We start from the raw sequence: 18,820 nt of genomic DNA, 5'->3' as shown, positions 1-18,820 counted from the left end.
ATTTTAGAAGTGTCATTTTACAGCTACAGAATACTCCTTTGTTTGTAAGAGAACATGATGGGCTATTGTTTTATGTTTCAAGTTGTAGAGGCAATATGATGGCATTTACCTCCTGTATCTTGTTTTGGTCAAGGGTGTAGTCTTCGTTTTTTAAAATATCTTTCTTGAGGTACAGTTGTTATGCAGAACCTGCATGTGTACAGTTGAATGGGTTTGGAGTGAGTGTGTGTCCTTGAGTGTTCTGCTCAGGAATTTATTTTATTTAGCACCACTCTTTGTGAAATTTGCCATCTCCAGCCTCCACATCCCCCTCTGCACCCCATCCCCGGTCCTATCCTGAACCCTGAAGTCCATGCGATATCATCAACTCTTAGAGACATGGACATCTTTTTTGTTTGCCATATCCTTTGACCTAAGAATTCTACTTCTAGGAATTCATCCCACCCCCAAAATCAGACAAGCCCGAAAAGATGGGCACATAAGGGTTTTTCAGCATTGCTTAGAATAGAAAAGATAGCAGCCACATGTTCCTTCACTGGGGGCGTTAACTGTGTGGCAGCCAGTCGAATACTAGTAACATCTCATTAGAAAGGGTGATATTATTTTGTATTGACAAGGGAAGTTGTCTGTGAGGTGTTAAGTGGGAGAAAAAACCCGAATGGGCTAAGGTTATAAGAGTTTGTGTTCTGGCTAAGGTGAGATCTCTATTTTTATGTATGTATCATTTTATGTAAAAAAATTCCCTTTTATTCTTGGGAAAAGTCTGTAATGGGATGGGATTTCTGTGTGATGGGATTAAGGGGCATTTTTATTTTCTTTATAACTTCCTGTGTAGTCTGAATTTTTGTAACCAAAGACAGATTGAAAGAAGTGAGGTAGGGAGGATCGGAGAGGGGCTAGAACCACTGGGAGACGAACATTTGAATATTCGGTACTTAGCGTAGCACCAGCTCAGTTTTGCATATCTGTGTTTAATTGAGTTAAATCCAGAGCCAAGTCTTGGCAGAAGACTAGCCTTTGTCCTCTTTTTTTCAGAGCAGAATGCTGAAGCTCTCTTCCTCACACTGGTAGGTTTGAGAATTAGGCCTACAAATGTCAGGAAATGCAGTGTGTCAACTTCTTACACCTACTTGGCCTTTCTGTGCACCTGTATCTTGTTGTACCTGTTTCTTTTGTAGTATGCCTGACGGGCAATGATGATTTAACCTCTTTTAAATGGTACTAAGAGCTTTGTTAATATATGCTATTACTAGTAGTATTGTTACTACAAAATGCTTTTTTACTGATATAATTTTACTACTTCTTTTGTTTACTAATGGTAGTATATTGTCCTGGACCACAGCTATAACAAACATAGAGTTCCCCAAAGGCTTTCAGAGACAATAGGGCCATCATGGCTATCAGCCTGGAAATGTCCACTCTATATGATTTAGGTCCAGAAGACTTGTAATGTGGATTAATGATACTTAGCCTAAAAATTGTTGCCGATAATACAACGTATGATATATAATTGACAATATATATTATTATATATAATATAATATATATAATAATATATATAATTGACAGTACATATATAGTGTCTGTAGGGATATATTCCCTAATTGTTTAATATGGTACATGTAGGCTAATTATAGAAGCTTAATGTGGTAAGTTTTTGGTTCTTCTCACTTTTGTCTTTTTGTTATAATTGGTCTTATTAGCGACCTCTTCCAGAAAATATTTTGTGATTTTTGTCTTTGATTTTTTTTTTTTTTTTTTTAAGATCTTATTTTTAAGGGGCGCATGTGTGGCTCAATCATTAAGCGTCTGCCTTCGGCTCAGGTCATGGTCCCTGGGTCCTGGGATTGACCCCTGCATCGGGCTCACTGCTCAGCAGGAAGTCTGCTTCTCTCTCTCCCACTCCCCCTGCTTGTGCTTCCTCTCTCTCTCTGTTTCTCTGTGTCAAATAAATAAATTTTTTAAAAAATCTTTAAAAATAATTTATTTTTTAAGTAATCTCTAGACCCAGTGTGGGACTCAAACTCATAACCCAAAGATCAAGAGTTGCGTGCTCTCCTCACTGAGCCAGCCATGCACCCCTTGACTTTGATTTTTAAATTGTTTTCAATCTACTCAACTCCTCCTCCATCTTCCTCTTGTGTTCTACCTCCCATTTCCTAGTTGTGGGGGTTCCTTAAGTTGCTGTCCTTATTTACTTACGTTCTTGTTCTCATGGTTTCAGTTATTTTGAAGGCTTTGCTATAAGATAAACACACTGTTTCACATGGCTGCTGGACAGCTCTCGGATAGTTTTCTATTAGCTAGAATTCCTCTTGTCTGAGAGTAAACCTTCCTTTTCCCCCAAGTGAACCTCTCCTCCTCTATACTAAATGGTAACCTGTCCTCAATTCCCCTGTCATCCCATCTCAGAATCTTGAAGTTACCTTGAACTCCTAAATGTAGTTATGCACCAAGCCTTCCTCATGTATTTGAAATGTTTCTTTTATCTGTTCATAGAGGTTATCAGTGTGCCTCCTGAGCTTCAGTTTCTCCATGATTCAATGTACCCTGTGTCCTGTCTCCAGTCAGATCTTCTGAGGCTCTGTTTTTATCCCTGGCTCCACAGCTAGGACTTCTCTGGGGTCTGCATATCAAGTTCAGACTTGTCTGACTTTTGAGGCCCTCATAATCAGATTGCATCCTACCCTACCCAAATGTATCTTTCTGTTACTTTCTAAAATGTATTCTGTGCTGTTTTCGGGAAGGGTGGCTCAGGACGACCGTGATCTTCACCTTTCAGGAGATGATGGTATCTCCATCTTGGAAAGTGAGCGTGCAGAGTTTGAAAAATGATCAAAAGACAGTTCTGGTGCATCCCATCTCTCGAGGGGGGCGGTTCTTTCTAGTCGAGAGTCATAGGTATTGTGGGAAATGCATGAAAACAGACAAACACGGTGGGTCGAGGGCTCTGACAGGCCCACGGTGCTGCAGGCCTCCTCCTGCTACCTTTCATTGCTCATCCAGATTCTTCTGACAGCCTCAAAATTCAGTCTTTCACTTCTCCAGACCATTATCTCCTTTCTCCCTAAATTATAGAATGAATTACGTGGTGCCACATCACCATGAAAATAGATAGATCTTGAAATTCAGGATTATACCCAGTCTAAACCTACTATGTTCCTATTTGACTTCATTTGTTAATTCATTAAATGTAAAATCCCTTCCATGACCTTGGCTCTGGGCTTGGCATTGAAGATACAGCAGTGAATTGCATAGACCTGATCCCTGCCTTCATGCAGTGTCTAGTCAAACAGATAATAACACAAGTAATTGATTATTTGTGACAAGTGCTAAGGAGAACCACCAGTCTTCCACATTCCCATACAATATCCTCTCTTTCACCTACGTCATCTGTGTATCTTTTTTCTTCTCCCAAGCATGTAACACATTTTTTTTTTTTTTTAAGATTTGATTTTTAAGTAACCTCTGTACCTGGTGTGGGGCTCCAACCTCACAACCTAGAGATCGAGTCACACACTCCACCAGCTGAGCCAGCCAGACGTCCCTGCATATAACACATTTTAATATTTTATAGCTTTTTTCCAAAGTCTAAATGTAGTAGTTCACACAACCGAAAGTACTCCAGTAAATGCTCATTGTTGAGTTATTCTGTCTCTAGGCATGGTAGATGGTAACTGGGTAGATCACGGTCCTCCAGAGCTTCCCACATTGGCCAGTGGTTTAAACTGCTCAGCGCTGTGTGTCATCTGCCCATTCTGAGTCTGCAGGAAGCAAATCCCTTTCACGTACCTGGTGAAACTCAGTGGATTGACCAAATAAGGCTTTTCCAACTTGTGCTTTTTATTCTGTATTATAGCGTTTTATTCTTTGCATTACTTAAGATGAATTGTCTGTTCCTAATGAAGTTACTTGCTGAATGCCAATAATGTTTTCTGATCGTTTTATTTGTATAATTGGTGGTTGGTGAACAATCCAGTGGATGGATGCCTTACTCTGCTTCTTTTATTCCTCCTTAGATTTTTTACCCAGAAACTACAGATATCTATGATCGAAAAAACATGCCAAGATGTATCTACTGTATCCACGCACTCAGGTAATCAGATTTTCTTGGTAACGTAAACAGACTGCTAAACTGCCGGAGGTGGGGGCTTGGGGGCGGGCGAAATGGGTAAAGGGAGTCAAAAAAACACTTCCAGCTGTAAAACAACTAAGGCCTGGGGTTGTAACTTACTTCCCAGGGGTTTGCGTTACTAATGGTGTAGTGTAGCTTGAAAGTTGCTGAGACAGTAGGTCTTAAAAGTTCTCAGCATGGGGCGTCTCTGGCTCAATCGCTTCAGCATCCAATTCTTGGTTTCAGGTCAGGTCATGATCTCGGGGTCCTGGAATCAAGCCCTGCATCAGGCTCCCCCCTCGGGGGGGAGTTGGCTTCCCCCCACCCCTCGGTCCCTCCCGCAACCCCACTTAAGCACACACGCTTTCTCTCTTTCTCTCTATCTAAATTAAATAAATATATCTTCAGAAAAGTTTCTCAGCACAAGGAAAAAAAATCCGTAACTGTGTGGTGATGGATGTTAGTGAGACTTACTGGGGTGCCCATTCTGCAATATATACATATATTGAATCATTATGTTGTACCCCGGAAACTAATGTGGTGTTACATGTCAGTTCTGTCTCAGTAAAGAAGAAAGCAGTGTAGGAATGATGTCTGACTTGAATGTATAGCTTTCTGTCCATGGTGCAACAAGAAAGTTCTTGCATTAGCTTCAGGATTTCCAAATAGAATGGGATACTTTTGTCTTAACAAAGTGGTGAGAGACAGCTGTGTTTTTCTAGGGAATAGGGAGAAGGGATTTATTTATCCCCATAATAGCAGATAATTTGGCTCTGAAAACAAAGTGTAGTCTTTCATTGTTGATCTAGTATCCCTGTGAACTGTGCATTTCAGCTGGGATGCAGTTCTTTTCCTTTTAATTAAAATCTCTTAAGAATTACAAAAAGGATGTACATTTCAAAACTTATCACTGTTTACTGTTTTGCCACAAGCCAGTAGCTGAATTACAAAATACACTCACCATGTCTTAATAATTTAGTAGTGTAATTAAATTTTATCAACATCTTCAGATAATGCCAGCAACTGTCAAATGGTTGATTTTTAATTTACTTAGTTTTCTAGGTCCTCACCATGCCATTTGTTCATTAAGTAAGGTTTATGCGAAACAGATATGACAAATAGGAACTGAAACAAAGTATAATTTTTTTATAAGTTCATAGTAGATTCTGAAGATGGCTTAATTTCAGGCCCTTGGCTGTTAGAATCGGCAAAATACTGTATTGGAAGGAAGAGGCAATGTGTGTGGGGGGAGGGTGGGGTTCAGTAGATACGATAGCACCAAGCGCAGCGGGACAGATTTACCTGGTGGCCACAGGGCTATATGAGAAGGTGGTCGAAGTGAGCGGGACGTGTGGCTGGGGTTTCTTTGCTCGGGCTGCCCATTTATGAAATTATAAGGCATCCTCTATGTGTGCTTAATAAATGTTAATTACATACATGAATATATGTATCATATTGACCCATGAGAAGCCTATTGTCTCAGGTTTGATCAAATATGTGCCAGACCCTTTGGATCCCTGGAAGCCGTGTGAAACCCACAAAAGAAGGAACGTAGCTGAGGACCAGTGCACTGCCACGCTCTTGTGCCTTTGTTTATTCTGTTTGCACGGCCTGGATGCCCTTTACTTCAAGTTTAACCCACGTTCTTCTCCAGCTGCTACTGTGGATTGCCACATTTCTGGATGCCTTTTTTTACTTTTTCTCCCTCAGACAGAATTAGCTGTTTCCCGTCTTTGTGCTCTTCTGGTGTTTGCACAGACCTCTTCAAGTGCGTGGCTTTCCATCATCCTCGGGTGTTTCGTTCTTGCTTCTGGCTTGCCCTGCACTCCTTGGGGGCAGGACTCCCCCTATCTTTGTGTCTCTAGTACTTAGATGCCCCACATGCACTAGGTAGTCAAAATCATACATTGTAACAAGCCTTCCTTCTCCTTCTCTAGCTCAAGGGGATATCTTCTGCCCTATAAATGAAAAAAGAAAATGGTACTTTCTTTTACCAGATGACTGTTCATATTTGTCTCAGTGTATCCAGTCAAGTCTTATTTATTTATTTATTTATTTATTTATTTATTTATTTATTTTTTAAAAAAGATTTTATTTATTTATTTGACAGAGATCACAAGTAGGCAGAGCAGCAGGCAGAGAGAGAGGGGGAAGCAGGCTCCCTGCTGAGCAGAGAGCCTGATGCGATGCGGGGCTTGATCCCAGGACCCTGGGATCATGACCTGAGCCGAAGGCAGAGGCTTTAACCCACTGAGCCCCCCAGGCGCCCGTCCAGTCAAGTTTTAATTCAGTTCCCATCTTCTTGGTGAGGTTTGGTGATTTCAGTGACTCCCGCTCATTCCTCTGTCTAAATACTTATGTTTCTTTGTTTCTTAGTTCTGTTGTTTCTTGCGTACATTCACTGTCTTTCTCTCTATTACATTATTAGCATCTTAGGGACAGAGGTCATGCCTTACATTGCTTTGTACCAAGGTACATATCATAACGGACAAACAAAAGTAACACAAGATTTAATAAAAAACAGTTAGAAGTGGGTGTTGTTTAGGGGAATGTTCAGATTGTAGCAATTTCAAGTGTATGTGTCTGAGCCAAAATCAGATTAATTCTGAGTGTTGTGATTGGCTCAGTGTTACAGTGAGGTCTGCCTTTATTGATAACCTTGTGAAGGTCGTACCTACAATGGATATCTGAACGTGGCCCGCAGGAGGCCCTGCTGGCAGAGCTCCTCTCTGTGAGTTCTGCAGCCACGGCTCTCTCCAACGTCACCTGGGTCCCAGGCCCCCAAAGTCCCTGAATTGGAGATGAAGCATTAACTGTGCCTTTCTCAGAATCGGAAAGGGAGGAAGTCTGCTATTGTTATTCATTTCTCTTCAGTATACAGCCTGTGCTTGGAAATTATATACAGAGCAGTGTGTTCTGGTTGGTGATTTATGATTTCTTTCCTCCCTGGAGTGTTTTTCCCGAAGGGCTGGCCGCTGTTGATAGGCAGGCAGTGGATACCTGCTGGAGGCCTCCTCTTCAGCACGTGGTACAGCAGTGTTCGAGAAAGGCACCTCGCTTCACTGTGTGTGGTGAGGCCCATTCTCCCTTTTGGATTTGCAGTAACAGAAAAGTATTATTAGCTCCCTGTTTTCTCCCTTCCTGCCTTTCTTTCTTCTTCTCTTTTGAGACAGTCACTGTATTTAGTCCTGCTAAATTACTTTTCTGGATTACATTCCACCCTCAGATAAGACCCCAATTCTTTTATTCTTTTTTTAATTAATTATTTTATTTATGAGAGCGTGAGCACAAGCAGGAGTGCTGCAGAGGCAGAGGGAGAAGCAGGTTTCCTGCTGAGCAGGGAGCCGAAGTGGGGCTTGATCCCAGGACACTGGGATCATGACCTGAGCCATCCAGGTGCCCCAAGACCCCAGTTCTTTATTTCCATTTCCTCTGATGTTTTATCTTTCTAAGAACTGATTTTGGGATTAAATTAGCCCATAATCCTAAAGAAATGTAAAAGCTGAAAATCATCTTGAAGTTTGTTTCAAACTCATTTGTTGGCAAAATCTGATCAGAATTAATTAAAGTTATTTAGAATATTTGTCTCCTTACTGTGATTCTGTGTATGTTTCTCTGCAGAGTAATATATTATAAAATTATAATTATAAAAAAATAATATATTTTTTCAGGGGTGCTGCCTCAAGGCTTGCTGGTGTGTTTTGTAATACTGTATATACTTAAATGAACAGATATTGTATAATACTGTATACACTATAAAACCTTTCTAATATCTGAGAAATCCTAAATTCATATCTGGCCCAAAGAATTTAGATCACGGACTGTGGACAGTACTAGATTCTGTTTCCTAAGCAACTGCTGTGTTTGTGTTTAAGAGCCTTTATTAACAATCTTTGAGATCAGCATAGTGACTTCTAGGTTGCTCTGCAGGCAGCAAAGATAAGAGGAATCCACACCCTCCTTTCCCCATTACTATAAAGTACAGGTTCAGTAGGAAAAAAAGAAAAGGAAAATGAACCTGAGCTCAATCATAGGCTGACTGTTGTCCCCTAACAGTTACTTGTAAAATTGGGGAGAACAGGAGCAAAGATTGGAAAGGGGTGTTTACTGGTAGGATTGAAAGTTTCAGTTTCAGTTGACTACTCTTGGTTCTGGGCAAAAGGGTCAGAGTGACCATTATGGTTATATTCATAACTCCAGCACCTCCTTAAAATATTCTCAATAATTGAGATGAAAGATGGTGCCTATGTCTTAGCTTCTCTTCTGCTTTACTCGTAGCAGCTCGGAATGTCTTAACAACTTTAATTTACCTTTGAAAGACCTAAAAAATGAACTCACTCTTCTTGGGCTTATAAAAGTGACATTCTTGAAGTTTCTTGATGTGTGGCAATCACTTTCTGCTGTCCACGTAGAAATAAAAGAGAGAAATTCCTGAAGAAATTTGGAAAGTGGGTAGGACATATTATATGGGAGAAATAATATATATAGTGGATACATGGTATAGATCCAGAATGTTACTGGCTATTTTGCTTTGGAAAATTTTGTTGAACAGATTTAAAGTCATTTGAGAGAAGAACATTGTATAGTTCCATTTTGAACCTCTTACTCTAAAAAACAATCATATGCATATGATTCATACTTGTAGTTATCTGAGAAAATAATTAGCTACTCTAAATGTATAAATTTGAATGTCTTTTCTGAATACTTGACTTTTTTTAGATTATACATTTGTGTTTATCATATACAGTTTAAGTGCTGATCAGTTCTGTGAATGCAACATACATGATCCGTATTCGTGTTTAGATCAAGCTGAGGTTTACAGATTATTTACACAAATTGTAGGTCACTCTGTTGAGTTTCTGTGATTTGTTTCCTAAGCGTTTTTAATTTATTCCCTTACTGCTAGGCCGTCCGTGTCTTGCTCATATCCATCTCTATCAAGTGCACTTCTTGTTGTTGATTCTGATCTGCTGGGTCCTTAGAATCCAGTTATGGTCATTCAGGCTTGTAGACATTTTCTTATGTACCTGTCTGTGAAATGTCAATATTTATTAATATATGTCAGGTTCCGGGTAGACAGTGGTGAACAAGACTTTTATTGTTCCTGCCTTCATGAGATTTAAAGTTGAATAGATTTCTTTTTTTTAATTTAAACAATAAAGATAAGATGTTTATTTAAAATTCATGAATTACCTGAAACTTTTCCATCAGTAGTATGAATTCAGTTTAAATAAGACTTTTTATTTAAATCATTTTCATGACACTTTAAAAAAAATATTTATTTGACAGACAGAGATCACAAGTAGGCAGAGCAGTGGGCAGAGATAGAGGGGGAAGCAGGCTCCCCTCTGAGCAGGGACCCCCGACACGGGGCTCAATCCCAGGACCCTGAGATCATGACCTGAGGTGAAGGCAGAGGCTTAACCCTGAGCCACCTAGGCGCCTCCATTTTCATGACACTTTCATAGATATCTTGTTAGTTAAAACTTATTGATCACAGGAAGGTGTACAGAAGTGAAGGTTTCTCCACCTAGATAGACTACATTCACATGTATGATAACATCTAATTGCACACTGGATTTGTACCAGAACTGGGACTTGAACTTGTGTCTTCTGATTCCCAGCCCAGTGCTTTTTGCATTGCATTATGTGACTTTCTAGGACAATATGATGTAAAACTCAGAAAAGGTTCTGAGATAAAGTATGGTAACTGCAAAGGGGGATATGGTAGCATGCAGGGATATATATGTTCAGAATGTTTGTTCTCTTTATGCTGACTTTCCTCCTTAATCTAAGAGCAGCAGTTGGGTGCAGCTGGGAGGCCTAACTCGTTTTGCATATCCTATATTCTAGTTTGTACCTGTTCAAACTGGGCCTGGCTCCTCAGATTCAAGACCTATATGGAAAGGTTGACTTCACAGGTAAGGAGTTACAGACTTGGCAGGAAATGCTTGATTTATGTGGAAATAGCCTGGAGAGTCAACAATACCAATCTTAAAGACATACGGCTTAAAAAAACACTCTGGCAACAGAGATCAAAGAAGTGTAACTTGCTTCTCCTGGTGCATTGAGAAGACAGGTAAACTGGGAATTTCAAACTCTGTTCTCTCATTTTAGGAAGTACCTACAGTGGGCAGAGCAAGGGGTGACAATTTAGTAATTTAAAAAATTTAACTTGTTTACCTTATTCTGTGTGTATTTGCTTTTGTCAGATGCTTGAAGAGATGGGGGCTTTGGGAGAAAAAGAACAGTGGTATTATTGGTTGGGGTAATATAGATTCAAATCCTTTGAACTGGCCATTATTCTATAGACTTGGGAATTTTAAATTTAATAAAACTTTTATCTGTGACATTTTTCCTTCTGGGGAAGTTGTTCACCAGACCGGGGAAAAGGGCCAAACCTTACATGTTGTTTTCTTTATCATTTGGCTTCCTGCCTTGGAAGCAGAATGGTCCCATAGCAGCTTCTGACTTGGTGTGTAAAGACATCTGGCTGGCTTGTGGGTCATTTGTTCCTGAGCTCCCTTCACAGCTGCTCCTTCCCAAGTACATTGTAGGAAATGCCACAAGTAGCAGTTTTGAGCAACTCTTTTCTGTAGGGCTCTTTCTCATGTTACACTGACTTTTGGTGCTCTTGATAATAGTAATAATAGTTAATGTCTACTGAGTGTATGCTTTGTGCCAGGCACTATGTTCAGTGCTTTCCATATATCATCTCATTAAATCCTCGTAACAGTCCTAGGAGGTTGCCGCCACTTCATCCCATTGTGTAGTTGGGGAATCTCTTTCCTTCTCTGAGTTCTGGAAAGGTGCTTAATTTGCTCGCCTGGGTCTTCATCTTTTCCTCTAGAAGAGGAAATCAACAACATGAAGATTGAGCTGGAGAAGTACGGGATCCAGATGCCCGCCTTCAGCAAGATCGGGGGCATCCTGGCTAACGAGCTCTCAGTGGATGAAGCTGCGTGTAAGCAAGGAGAAACTTTGTGGGTTCAGATGGGTTTGTTGCTACCGCCTTCAATCAGGAATACTGTGATGGTCCCAGACGTTAGGAGTTTTGCGAGCAAGCTTAGGTCGGTAGAGGGAGGTCAACACTGCTGTGGTCTTCTCTGCTACTGTTATTTGGAAGTGAGTGATTTTGATGAAAATGAAAGCATTAGAAAGTGAGTTCTACATTTCACTGTCTCTGTTATTTTTGTCATGGTATTTATGTGATGATTGAGGGTGAACATTGCCATAATACCTGCTTGCAAAGCTCTTTAACGAATATTTCCCTGTGAGATTCCAAACTCAGCATCCCAGACATGGGATCACAGGGAGAGCTGTGGCTCTGTGCATCCAAGAGGAGACTAGGCTTACTGGATTCAGGGAGCCATTCCTCCAACTCCAGTCATCATTTCTCTATCACAGTGAGCCTTTTCCTGCAGTAGGGGGTATGATGTTGTTCTGGGTGTGTCATGTACCTCCCTTACTCTATATAACCCCAGTGTTCTATGTTTTGATTTTTTAATTTAATTTTATTTTCTTAGTGCATGCTGCCGTTATTGCCATTAATGAGGCTGTTGACCGTAGAATTGCAGCCGACACATTTGCGGCTCTGAGAAACCCCAATGCCATGCTTGTAAATCTTGAAGAGCCCTTGGCTTCCACATACCAGGATGTGCTTTATCGGGCCAAGCAGGAGAAAATGACCAACGCTAAAAATAGGGTAAAAATGGAACATTTCTTCTTTCTAATTGATTTATATTCTTTCATTGTTTGATATGAGTCCATTTTAAAAATCAGCTTTCTTGAAGTATAGTTTGTACACAGTAGAATTTACTATTTTACATGTAGGGTTTGATGGGTTTTGACAAACATGTGTGGTTACAAAACCATCAACCCCAGAGTCCCCCGGTCCCTCTTCACAATCAGCCTCCACTCCCTATCCCTAACCCCAGGCAACCTCCAGTCTGAATGGATCACTGTATTTACCCTTTTAAGAATTACATATAAATGAAATGGATTTACATAGTATGCAGTCTTTTGGCATTATTTTCCAATTTGACTTTTATTCTTTAATTTTGTGTGAACCAATGAGAAGTTCTGAGATCTGGTCTTTGGGTGTGCCATTCCGCTCAAGTCCGAGGCAAGGATGCAGGCTCCTGAGTGAGCAGAGTTCACCAGGGCTTCCTGCTCCTGCCCAGTTCTGGAAGCTTCCTTGGGCTTGTTGTTAACAAGTGGGTCTGCTTTTTATGTTTTTAGTTAAGAGCTGTGTAGCATTGCCCTGTGTGCTCCATTAAAGATTTTAAGCCACACCCTTATTCTTTGTTCTCTCCTGGCTGGGGGAGCAGTGTAAGAGTGTTTCTGAGGTCTTCTTAGAGACCTGAACTGATTCATTGCACTTTTTACTCACTTTCAGACAGAAAACTCTGAGAGAGAAAGGGACGTTTATGAGGAGCTGCTCACTCAAGCTGAAATTCAAGGCAATATAAACAAAGTCAACAGTAAGTACGTCCCTGGGTTGGGTACCTGCAGGGATGCTGCAGAATAATGTGGGTGTTGATCTGTTCTTGGACTGACGACATGGTTTATTTACCTTAATTTTATTTTTATTTTTTTAAGACTTTACTCATTTATTTGTCAGATTGAGAGAGAGCGAGAGAACGAGTGAGCTCAAGCAGTGGGAGGAGGCAGGCAGAGGGAGAAGCAGGTTTCCCGCTGGGCAGGGAGCCCAATTTGTGACTCAATCCCAGGACCCTGGGATGGTGGCCTGAGTCGAAGTCAGATGCTTAACTGACTGAGCCACCTAGGCGTCCCTAAGTTTATTTTAGACATTAGTGGATTTGTTTACGAACTATTGCTTCTGCCTTTTTTTGTGTACATATGTCTTCTGTTTCAGATGCTGTCTTCCTCAGACAGGCCCTCCCTCTATCTGCTATAGCTTCTAGAACTCCTCTTGTTGGCTAATTTCACTCTTTTACCCTGTATTAACACACTTAAAAAAAATCTAAATAGGGATTTTATTTTTCCTTACTTATTTTATTAAGTAGACTCCATGCCCAGTGTGGAGCTCAACACAGGGCTTGAACTCATGACCCTGAGATCATGACCTGAGCTGAGATCAAGAGTCGGACGCTTAAATGACTGAGGCACCCAGGTGTTCCTATTTTTCCTATTTTTATTTTTTAAAAAGATTTTATTTACTTATTTAGAGTGAGAGCAGGGAGAGGGACAGAGGGGGAGAGAGAGATCTCAAGCAGACTCCATGCTGTGAGTGGATCCCGGTGCGGGGTTTAGTCTCCCAACCCTGAGATCAGGACCTGAGCCAAAACCAGGAGTTGGAGGCCTGATGAACTGTGTCACCCAGGCACCCATATTTTTCCTATTTTTGAAAGTAATATTATAATTTCATCTTTATTTCAAAGAGTAATACAAGTTATCCAGATATAAACCAAAACCACAAAAAAAATTAGACCTCCATTCCCTAGAAATAACCGGTATTGATTTTTTTTTTTTTTTTAATTTATTTGAGAGAGAGAATGCACGCACAGAAGCAGTGGGGAGGGGCAGAGGGAGAGGAAGAAGCCAGCTCCCCACTGAGCAGGGAGCCTGACCGAGCCGCTCGGGTGCCCCACTACTATTGATATTTTTATGCATATCTTTAAAAATATATTTAAACAAAAATGAGATTATACCATTCTTACTGATTTTTCTCTATATGTGTTACATACTTTTGAGGAATTTATGTCTTAAAAATGTCATTTTCGTTTTGTCACTCTTTTGCTATAGAACCTGCATTGATTGGTTCCTCACTACTTGCCCAACAAAAAGCAAATCCCTAGCCTAGTGGAGTTTTTAATGTGGTATTTTATGCCTACAACTCTCTGTGTAAACTCATTTGCCTAATTGTGTCCCATATTCATTCTCTTCCTTTCTTGACTCATGAAAGCGTCTTGCTCTGGAGTGGCTTGGACCTGGGACTTGCTCTCTGGGCTTCTTACTAATAGTTGTGTGACATGGACCCCTGTGGTATAGACTTGTTCTGCCGATGGTGAGATAATGCATACAAATTGCCTGGTATTTAGTGAGTACCCATAAACGTTGGCATTATCACAGCTTTTGCTGATTGTGTATTCCCACTATAATGCCCTCGTGCCTGATCTCTTACCTGACCCAGATTATACCCGGCATTCACGGTCCACCTCACTTCGCACCTGAGCCCATTCTCGCTCTCCCGTGGCATTTATAGACTAACTGCATAATTTTTCTTTTCTTTTAGATTTTATTTATTTGACAGACAGAGATCACAAGTAGGCAGAGAGGCAAGCAGAGAAGGGGGTGGGGGGAGCAGGCTCCTTGCTGAGCAGAGAGCCCGATGCAGAGCTCGATCCCAGGACCCTAAGATCATGACCTGAGCCGAAGGCAGAGGCTTTAACCCACTGAGCCACCCAGGCGCCCCTAACTGCATAATTTTCTGTGCAATTATATGTTGTCTTATATTGTTTGCCTTTGTTTCTGACATCTCTAATTCCTTGAAGTACAGATTACTTAGGAGTCCTGCTTCTTTTGAAATCCCTGTAATTCCTAGTGTAATGGTTAGACTCACCAGAAGAACTAAAAAGCTTATTTGACTTCAACCAGACTTGACCTTGTTTTGCTAAAGAGGATAATAACAATAGTAATAGTAATCTGTGTCCTCTGTGTTCACTGGGAGGCACTAATTTCTCCCTTGAACCAAGAATCTGAATAACTAGAGAGAACTTTACAGGATTTTACCAGCTCCGTATGACTGGGGGCTTTAAATCCCGACCAGGAGTCTTTGTATTCTGTTCCATCCTGATTCATTTAAGATAATGGTTTTCTGAATAGAGTAACAGTTGTTCCATTCACGCGTGGGTGATGTGTTGTGCTTTATCTATCTATATGAATCCTAAGCCAGCAGATACAAACCAGAATGTCCTTTTATCTTTAGTTTTCTCTGTGAGAAGAAAGTCCAGCATGTTTCTTGCTGCGTACACTGCATAAAACACTCTTTGTTTTAATAAGGCTGTTTTTTTCCTACTATGTTGTTTAGGATTTTATAACCGTTGTAGCTTTACCTGGCTAAGTCAGTGAGAGTCGATTATAAACCTCTGGGGGAAGAGCCGTAGCCATATGTGCTTACAGTGTTCCTTTTGGGATGCCCCGGGTGGCTCAGGGGGTTAAGTGCCTGACAGGGTCTTATCTCAGGTCATGATCTCAGGGCTGTGAGATGGACCCCCCCCAAACCATGTTGTGCTTGAGATTCTTTTCCTCTCCCTCCGCCCTTCCCCCTCCACTGCCTCTCTCTAAAATAAATACTTTTTAAAAAATTCCCTCAAGTAGCTTTCAGTGTAGCAGGGAAGATGGACCTGCAAGTGAGTAATTTCAGAGCAACTTGCTTAGAACAAGGTATCAAAGGTGTATGAGGTGCAGTCGTAGAAAAAGAAAGGAATAATGACTTCTCCTTGGAGGTTTGTCTAAGACCCTCACTGGATAGACAGGTGAGGATGAGGCAGGATTCCCCAGAAAGGGACAATCTTTTCCTAACCGGAGAGCAAGAGAAGGTTGTGTGCTAGAAAGATAGGGAACTTTAGGTCCCAGGAATTATCTTAAATATAGATAGGATTCTTTCCCTGAGGGTGTGAGACCAGCATTGAAGCCACTGCCCCAGGAGAAAGCTGCAGGCCAGATAGTTAAAAATGAGAATAAGTTTTTATTTACTTTTTTAATAGAACAAAGAAAATTAGAACTTAGTGGAAGAAAGTATTTAAATAATGTTCTAAACTTCATCATCTTTATAGTATGAACCTTAGTACATGCTTATTTAAATTTATTTATGTAGTAAGAATGCTTCTAGTAAAAGCATAGTCAGCCAGATACTTTTGTAGATGGATAATCTCAGATTCTCATCGCATACCTAGAGAAGGCCTGGTTGTTTACCTGTATCGGTTTTATTTTCTGTCCCCACTCCTGTAAAAGCTCTACCAGGACGGACATCATTTGTTCTGTTCACAGCTGTGTTTGGAGCACAAAGCAGGTGTTGGGTAAATGCTGTTGACGGAGTGTGGGTGGGTCGTTGGCTAATGGTCACAGGGACCTGCAGCCAGGACTCCAGGAGCCGGCGCCTTGGTGCGGTGATGAGTTAGCTGAGCTGAGGTGTGATCACTGGGAAGAAGTGAAGAGTCCCTTAGGCGTCTACAGAGATTTAAAAATTTTTAAATTAAAATTTTTTTTTCCTTTTAACACCTCATATTAATTTTCTTTTTTTGTTGTTGTTTTTACTAACATTGAAACATTTAAAATTTTTAACTGCTGCTATGCTCCAGATATTTTGATTTTTAGTATATTATTATTGATTTGTTTTGCTACTTCGGAGATAAAATCAGATCCTTGGGTGGAGCATGGTGGGAGAACTCTGTTTTCTTCTAAAAATGGGGAAACTGAAAATAATACAATAATGATCACTTCCCAGTGGCTGTTATTTTTGAAGTCAGAAAATACCTTACTCTGACTGCTAACCTAAGACCTTGTTGATTTTACAATATACAAAGTGCTTTCATGTATGTGATTTCGTTTAATCTTAACAACACAGTGAGGAATGTGTCTTTATTGTTTTCAGATTAAGGAACACCTAGGTTTTCACTGCCAGATGTTAAAAACCTCTTGTGACCACTATCCTCTGGAAGTAGAGAGTTCAAGAGGGTGTAGACAGCTGCTACCATTGCCCGGGGTCAGACCGCCGCTGCTGTATGGGCACGCATTGTCCTGGTGTGTTCAGGAGGTAGTGGAGTAGTGAAGGGATTCAGACTGATGCTGTTAAGAAGGAATGAAGGCTCTTTAGTCTGGGCTGGACTGTCAGAGGCAAAGAGGGACTGGATGTATTTAAGTGTCAGCACTAGGATGAAAGCTTTCAGTTTGTTTTGTTTTGTTTTTAAGGAAGATTGCCCAAAGATGTAGTATATTACTGTGGGAGAAACCTTCTCCTGTTCAGGAGTTTCATCTAACAACTTGGTGTTTAGAGAGCATTTAGACATGCATTGGTTTGGGTTGGCGCCTCTTCTGTTGCTGCCCATATCGGTGCCAAGGTGTCTGCATCTGGAAGCTCTTTAGTAGGCCTGAGGCGTGTCCAGGAATCCATTAACTGACGAACAGCCTTACTGGGGACCCCTGGACCTGGTGACTTTAAGGTTCTCTTCCAGTCCCAAGATCTTGTGCTTCTGTGATATTTCAGAACAAAGGCCATCTGAACTATATCTCCCTCATCTGAAATCGAGATTGGTTTTGGGGAAGGAAGAGTATTTTAGGCTGCGATGCTCACATAGTGTTCTCATAAACTGTGGCCTTTTCCCCTCCTCAGCGTCTTCTGCCTTAGCAAATGTGGACCTGGCTTTGGAGCAGGGCGTGGCGCTGGCCTTGTTCAAGGCCCTGCAGTCTCCAGCTCTGGGCCTTCGAGGGCTGCAGCAGCAGAATGGGGACTGGTACCTCAAGCAGCTCCTGAGCGACAGAGAGCAGAAGAGACAGGTAAAAGTCGGGCGGGCCGAAGCCATGGGCCTTCATGCATAGCCATGTGAATTGTGTGCTGTCCTTTAAAGATTTTGATGGGGCCTTTTCCCCCTATAGTTAGAATATAACCTATGGTTTTTAGTATGACTTTTTTCCCTGCATACAAATGTAGGTTTTTAAAATATCCTCAGGTAAAAAACACACTGTCTTTAGCTCTCTTTCGCTTTTCCAGTTGTAAGCTCTCTTAAACAGGTAGTACCTCCCTCCAAACCTAACCACCCCTTCACTGGAAACATGCTGCTTGTCCCCTAACTAAAAGCCATGGGGAAAACCTGAGTCTCTTTTACTTTCTGACTTTGGGGATTTCTACTTAAAAGAAAGCACACATCACTAGTTTCCTCCGGCCAGCACTGGGAAATGCTTAACGTGCAGGAAGAGTGGACTGTGGAATTGTACTCAGTGGGGTTTGTAGGACAAATGCGAGTGGCTTCCTTTTTTGTCTGAATGGGGACAAGCAAATGTACATTTTGCAGATTCCCAGCATATACCAGCCAGAGTAAGCAGCATTAATGTGCTAATGAGTCTATAAACCTCTTGTGTCAATATTTTGATGCCTCTTACAGAGTGTTGTTTTTTTTTTAATGTGCTGGTGTCTGAAAAGTCACTCTACCCCAGATCTGGCGGGGGCTTTGGCTCTCAGGAGGACTGCCGCTTTCTCCGCACAGAGCCTGATGCTGTCACTTAGTGCCATGGTTCTTTGCCCCTGTGACTGCTATGAAGATACCACCGTAAGGCCTGGAGGCAGAGGCATGAGAATCTTCACGGAAATGTTCTTTGCTTTTCTCAGGGTGGCCAGGCCGATCCCCTGCAGAAGGAGGAGCTCCAGGGTGGCGTGGACGCTGCAAACGGTGCTGCCCAACAGTATCAGAGAAGTACGGGTCCCCTCCCTGAGACCCTGAGTGGGGCTTAGGTCCCTGGGGCATCTGAGGTCAGCTCCCGTCACTCCAAGCCTGCCAGCCGGAATCGGGTACAGGGTGCCTCTGGCAGGAGGGCTCCCATAGTTCTCAGAGTAGAACCCGAGTCCGTGTGGGCTCACTTCGGCTAGCAAACACTTGAGTGTTGGAGGAGACGACACTTCAGGGCTTGGTGGGTACCTTCTGGACGGTGAAAGAGAGAGAAGGATGTTCTCAATGTGGGCAGAGA

At 41.6% G+C, this 18,820-nt stretch overlaps 1 protein-coding gene across 1 annotated transcript in view; it reads left to right on the top strand.

Annotated features, from left to right (window-relative positions):
* Nucleotides 1-18,820, top strand: part of IQGAP1 (IQ motif containing GTPase activating protein 1) — a 100,143-nt gene that overhangs the window by 35,046 nt on the left and 46,277 nt on the right. The window contains exons 5-11 of the mRNA XM_032836822.1: nucleotides 4,020-4,096; nucleotides 9,968-10,035; nucleotides 10,965-11,078; nucleotides 11,641-11,819; nucleotides 12,513-12,597; nucleotides 17,472-17,635; nucleotides 18,465-18,549. Coding sequence (XP_032692713.1) covers nucleotides 4,020-4,096; nucleotides 9,968-10,035; nucleotides 10,965-11,078; nucleotides 11,641-11,819; nucleotides 12,513-12,597; nucleotides 17,472-17,635; nucleotides 18,465-18,549 — 772 coding nt within the window. The remainder of the gene's footprint in view (nucleotides 1-4,019; nucleotides 4,097-9,967; nucleotides 10,036-10,964; nucleotides 11,079-11,640; nucleotides 11,820-12,512; nucleotides 12,598-17,471; nucleotides 17,636-18,464; nucleotides 18,550-18,820) is intronic.

This window comes from Lontra canadensis, unplaced genomic scaffold, assembly GCF_010015895.1.
Source record: "Lontra canadensis isolate GAN:19392208 unplaced genomic scaffold, GSC_riverotter_1.0 scaffold94, whole genome shotgun sequence".
In the NCBI taxonomy this organism is placed as follows: Eukaryota; Metazoa; Chordata; class Mammalia; order Carnivora; family Mustelidae; genus Lontra; species Lontra canadensis.
This window is presented reverse-complemented; position numbering and strand designations above follow the sequence as displayed.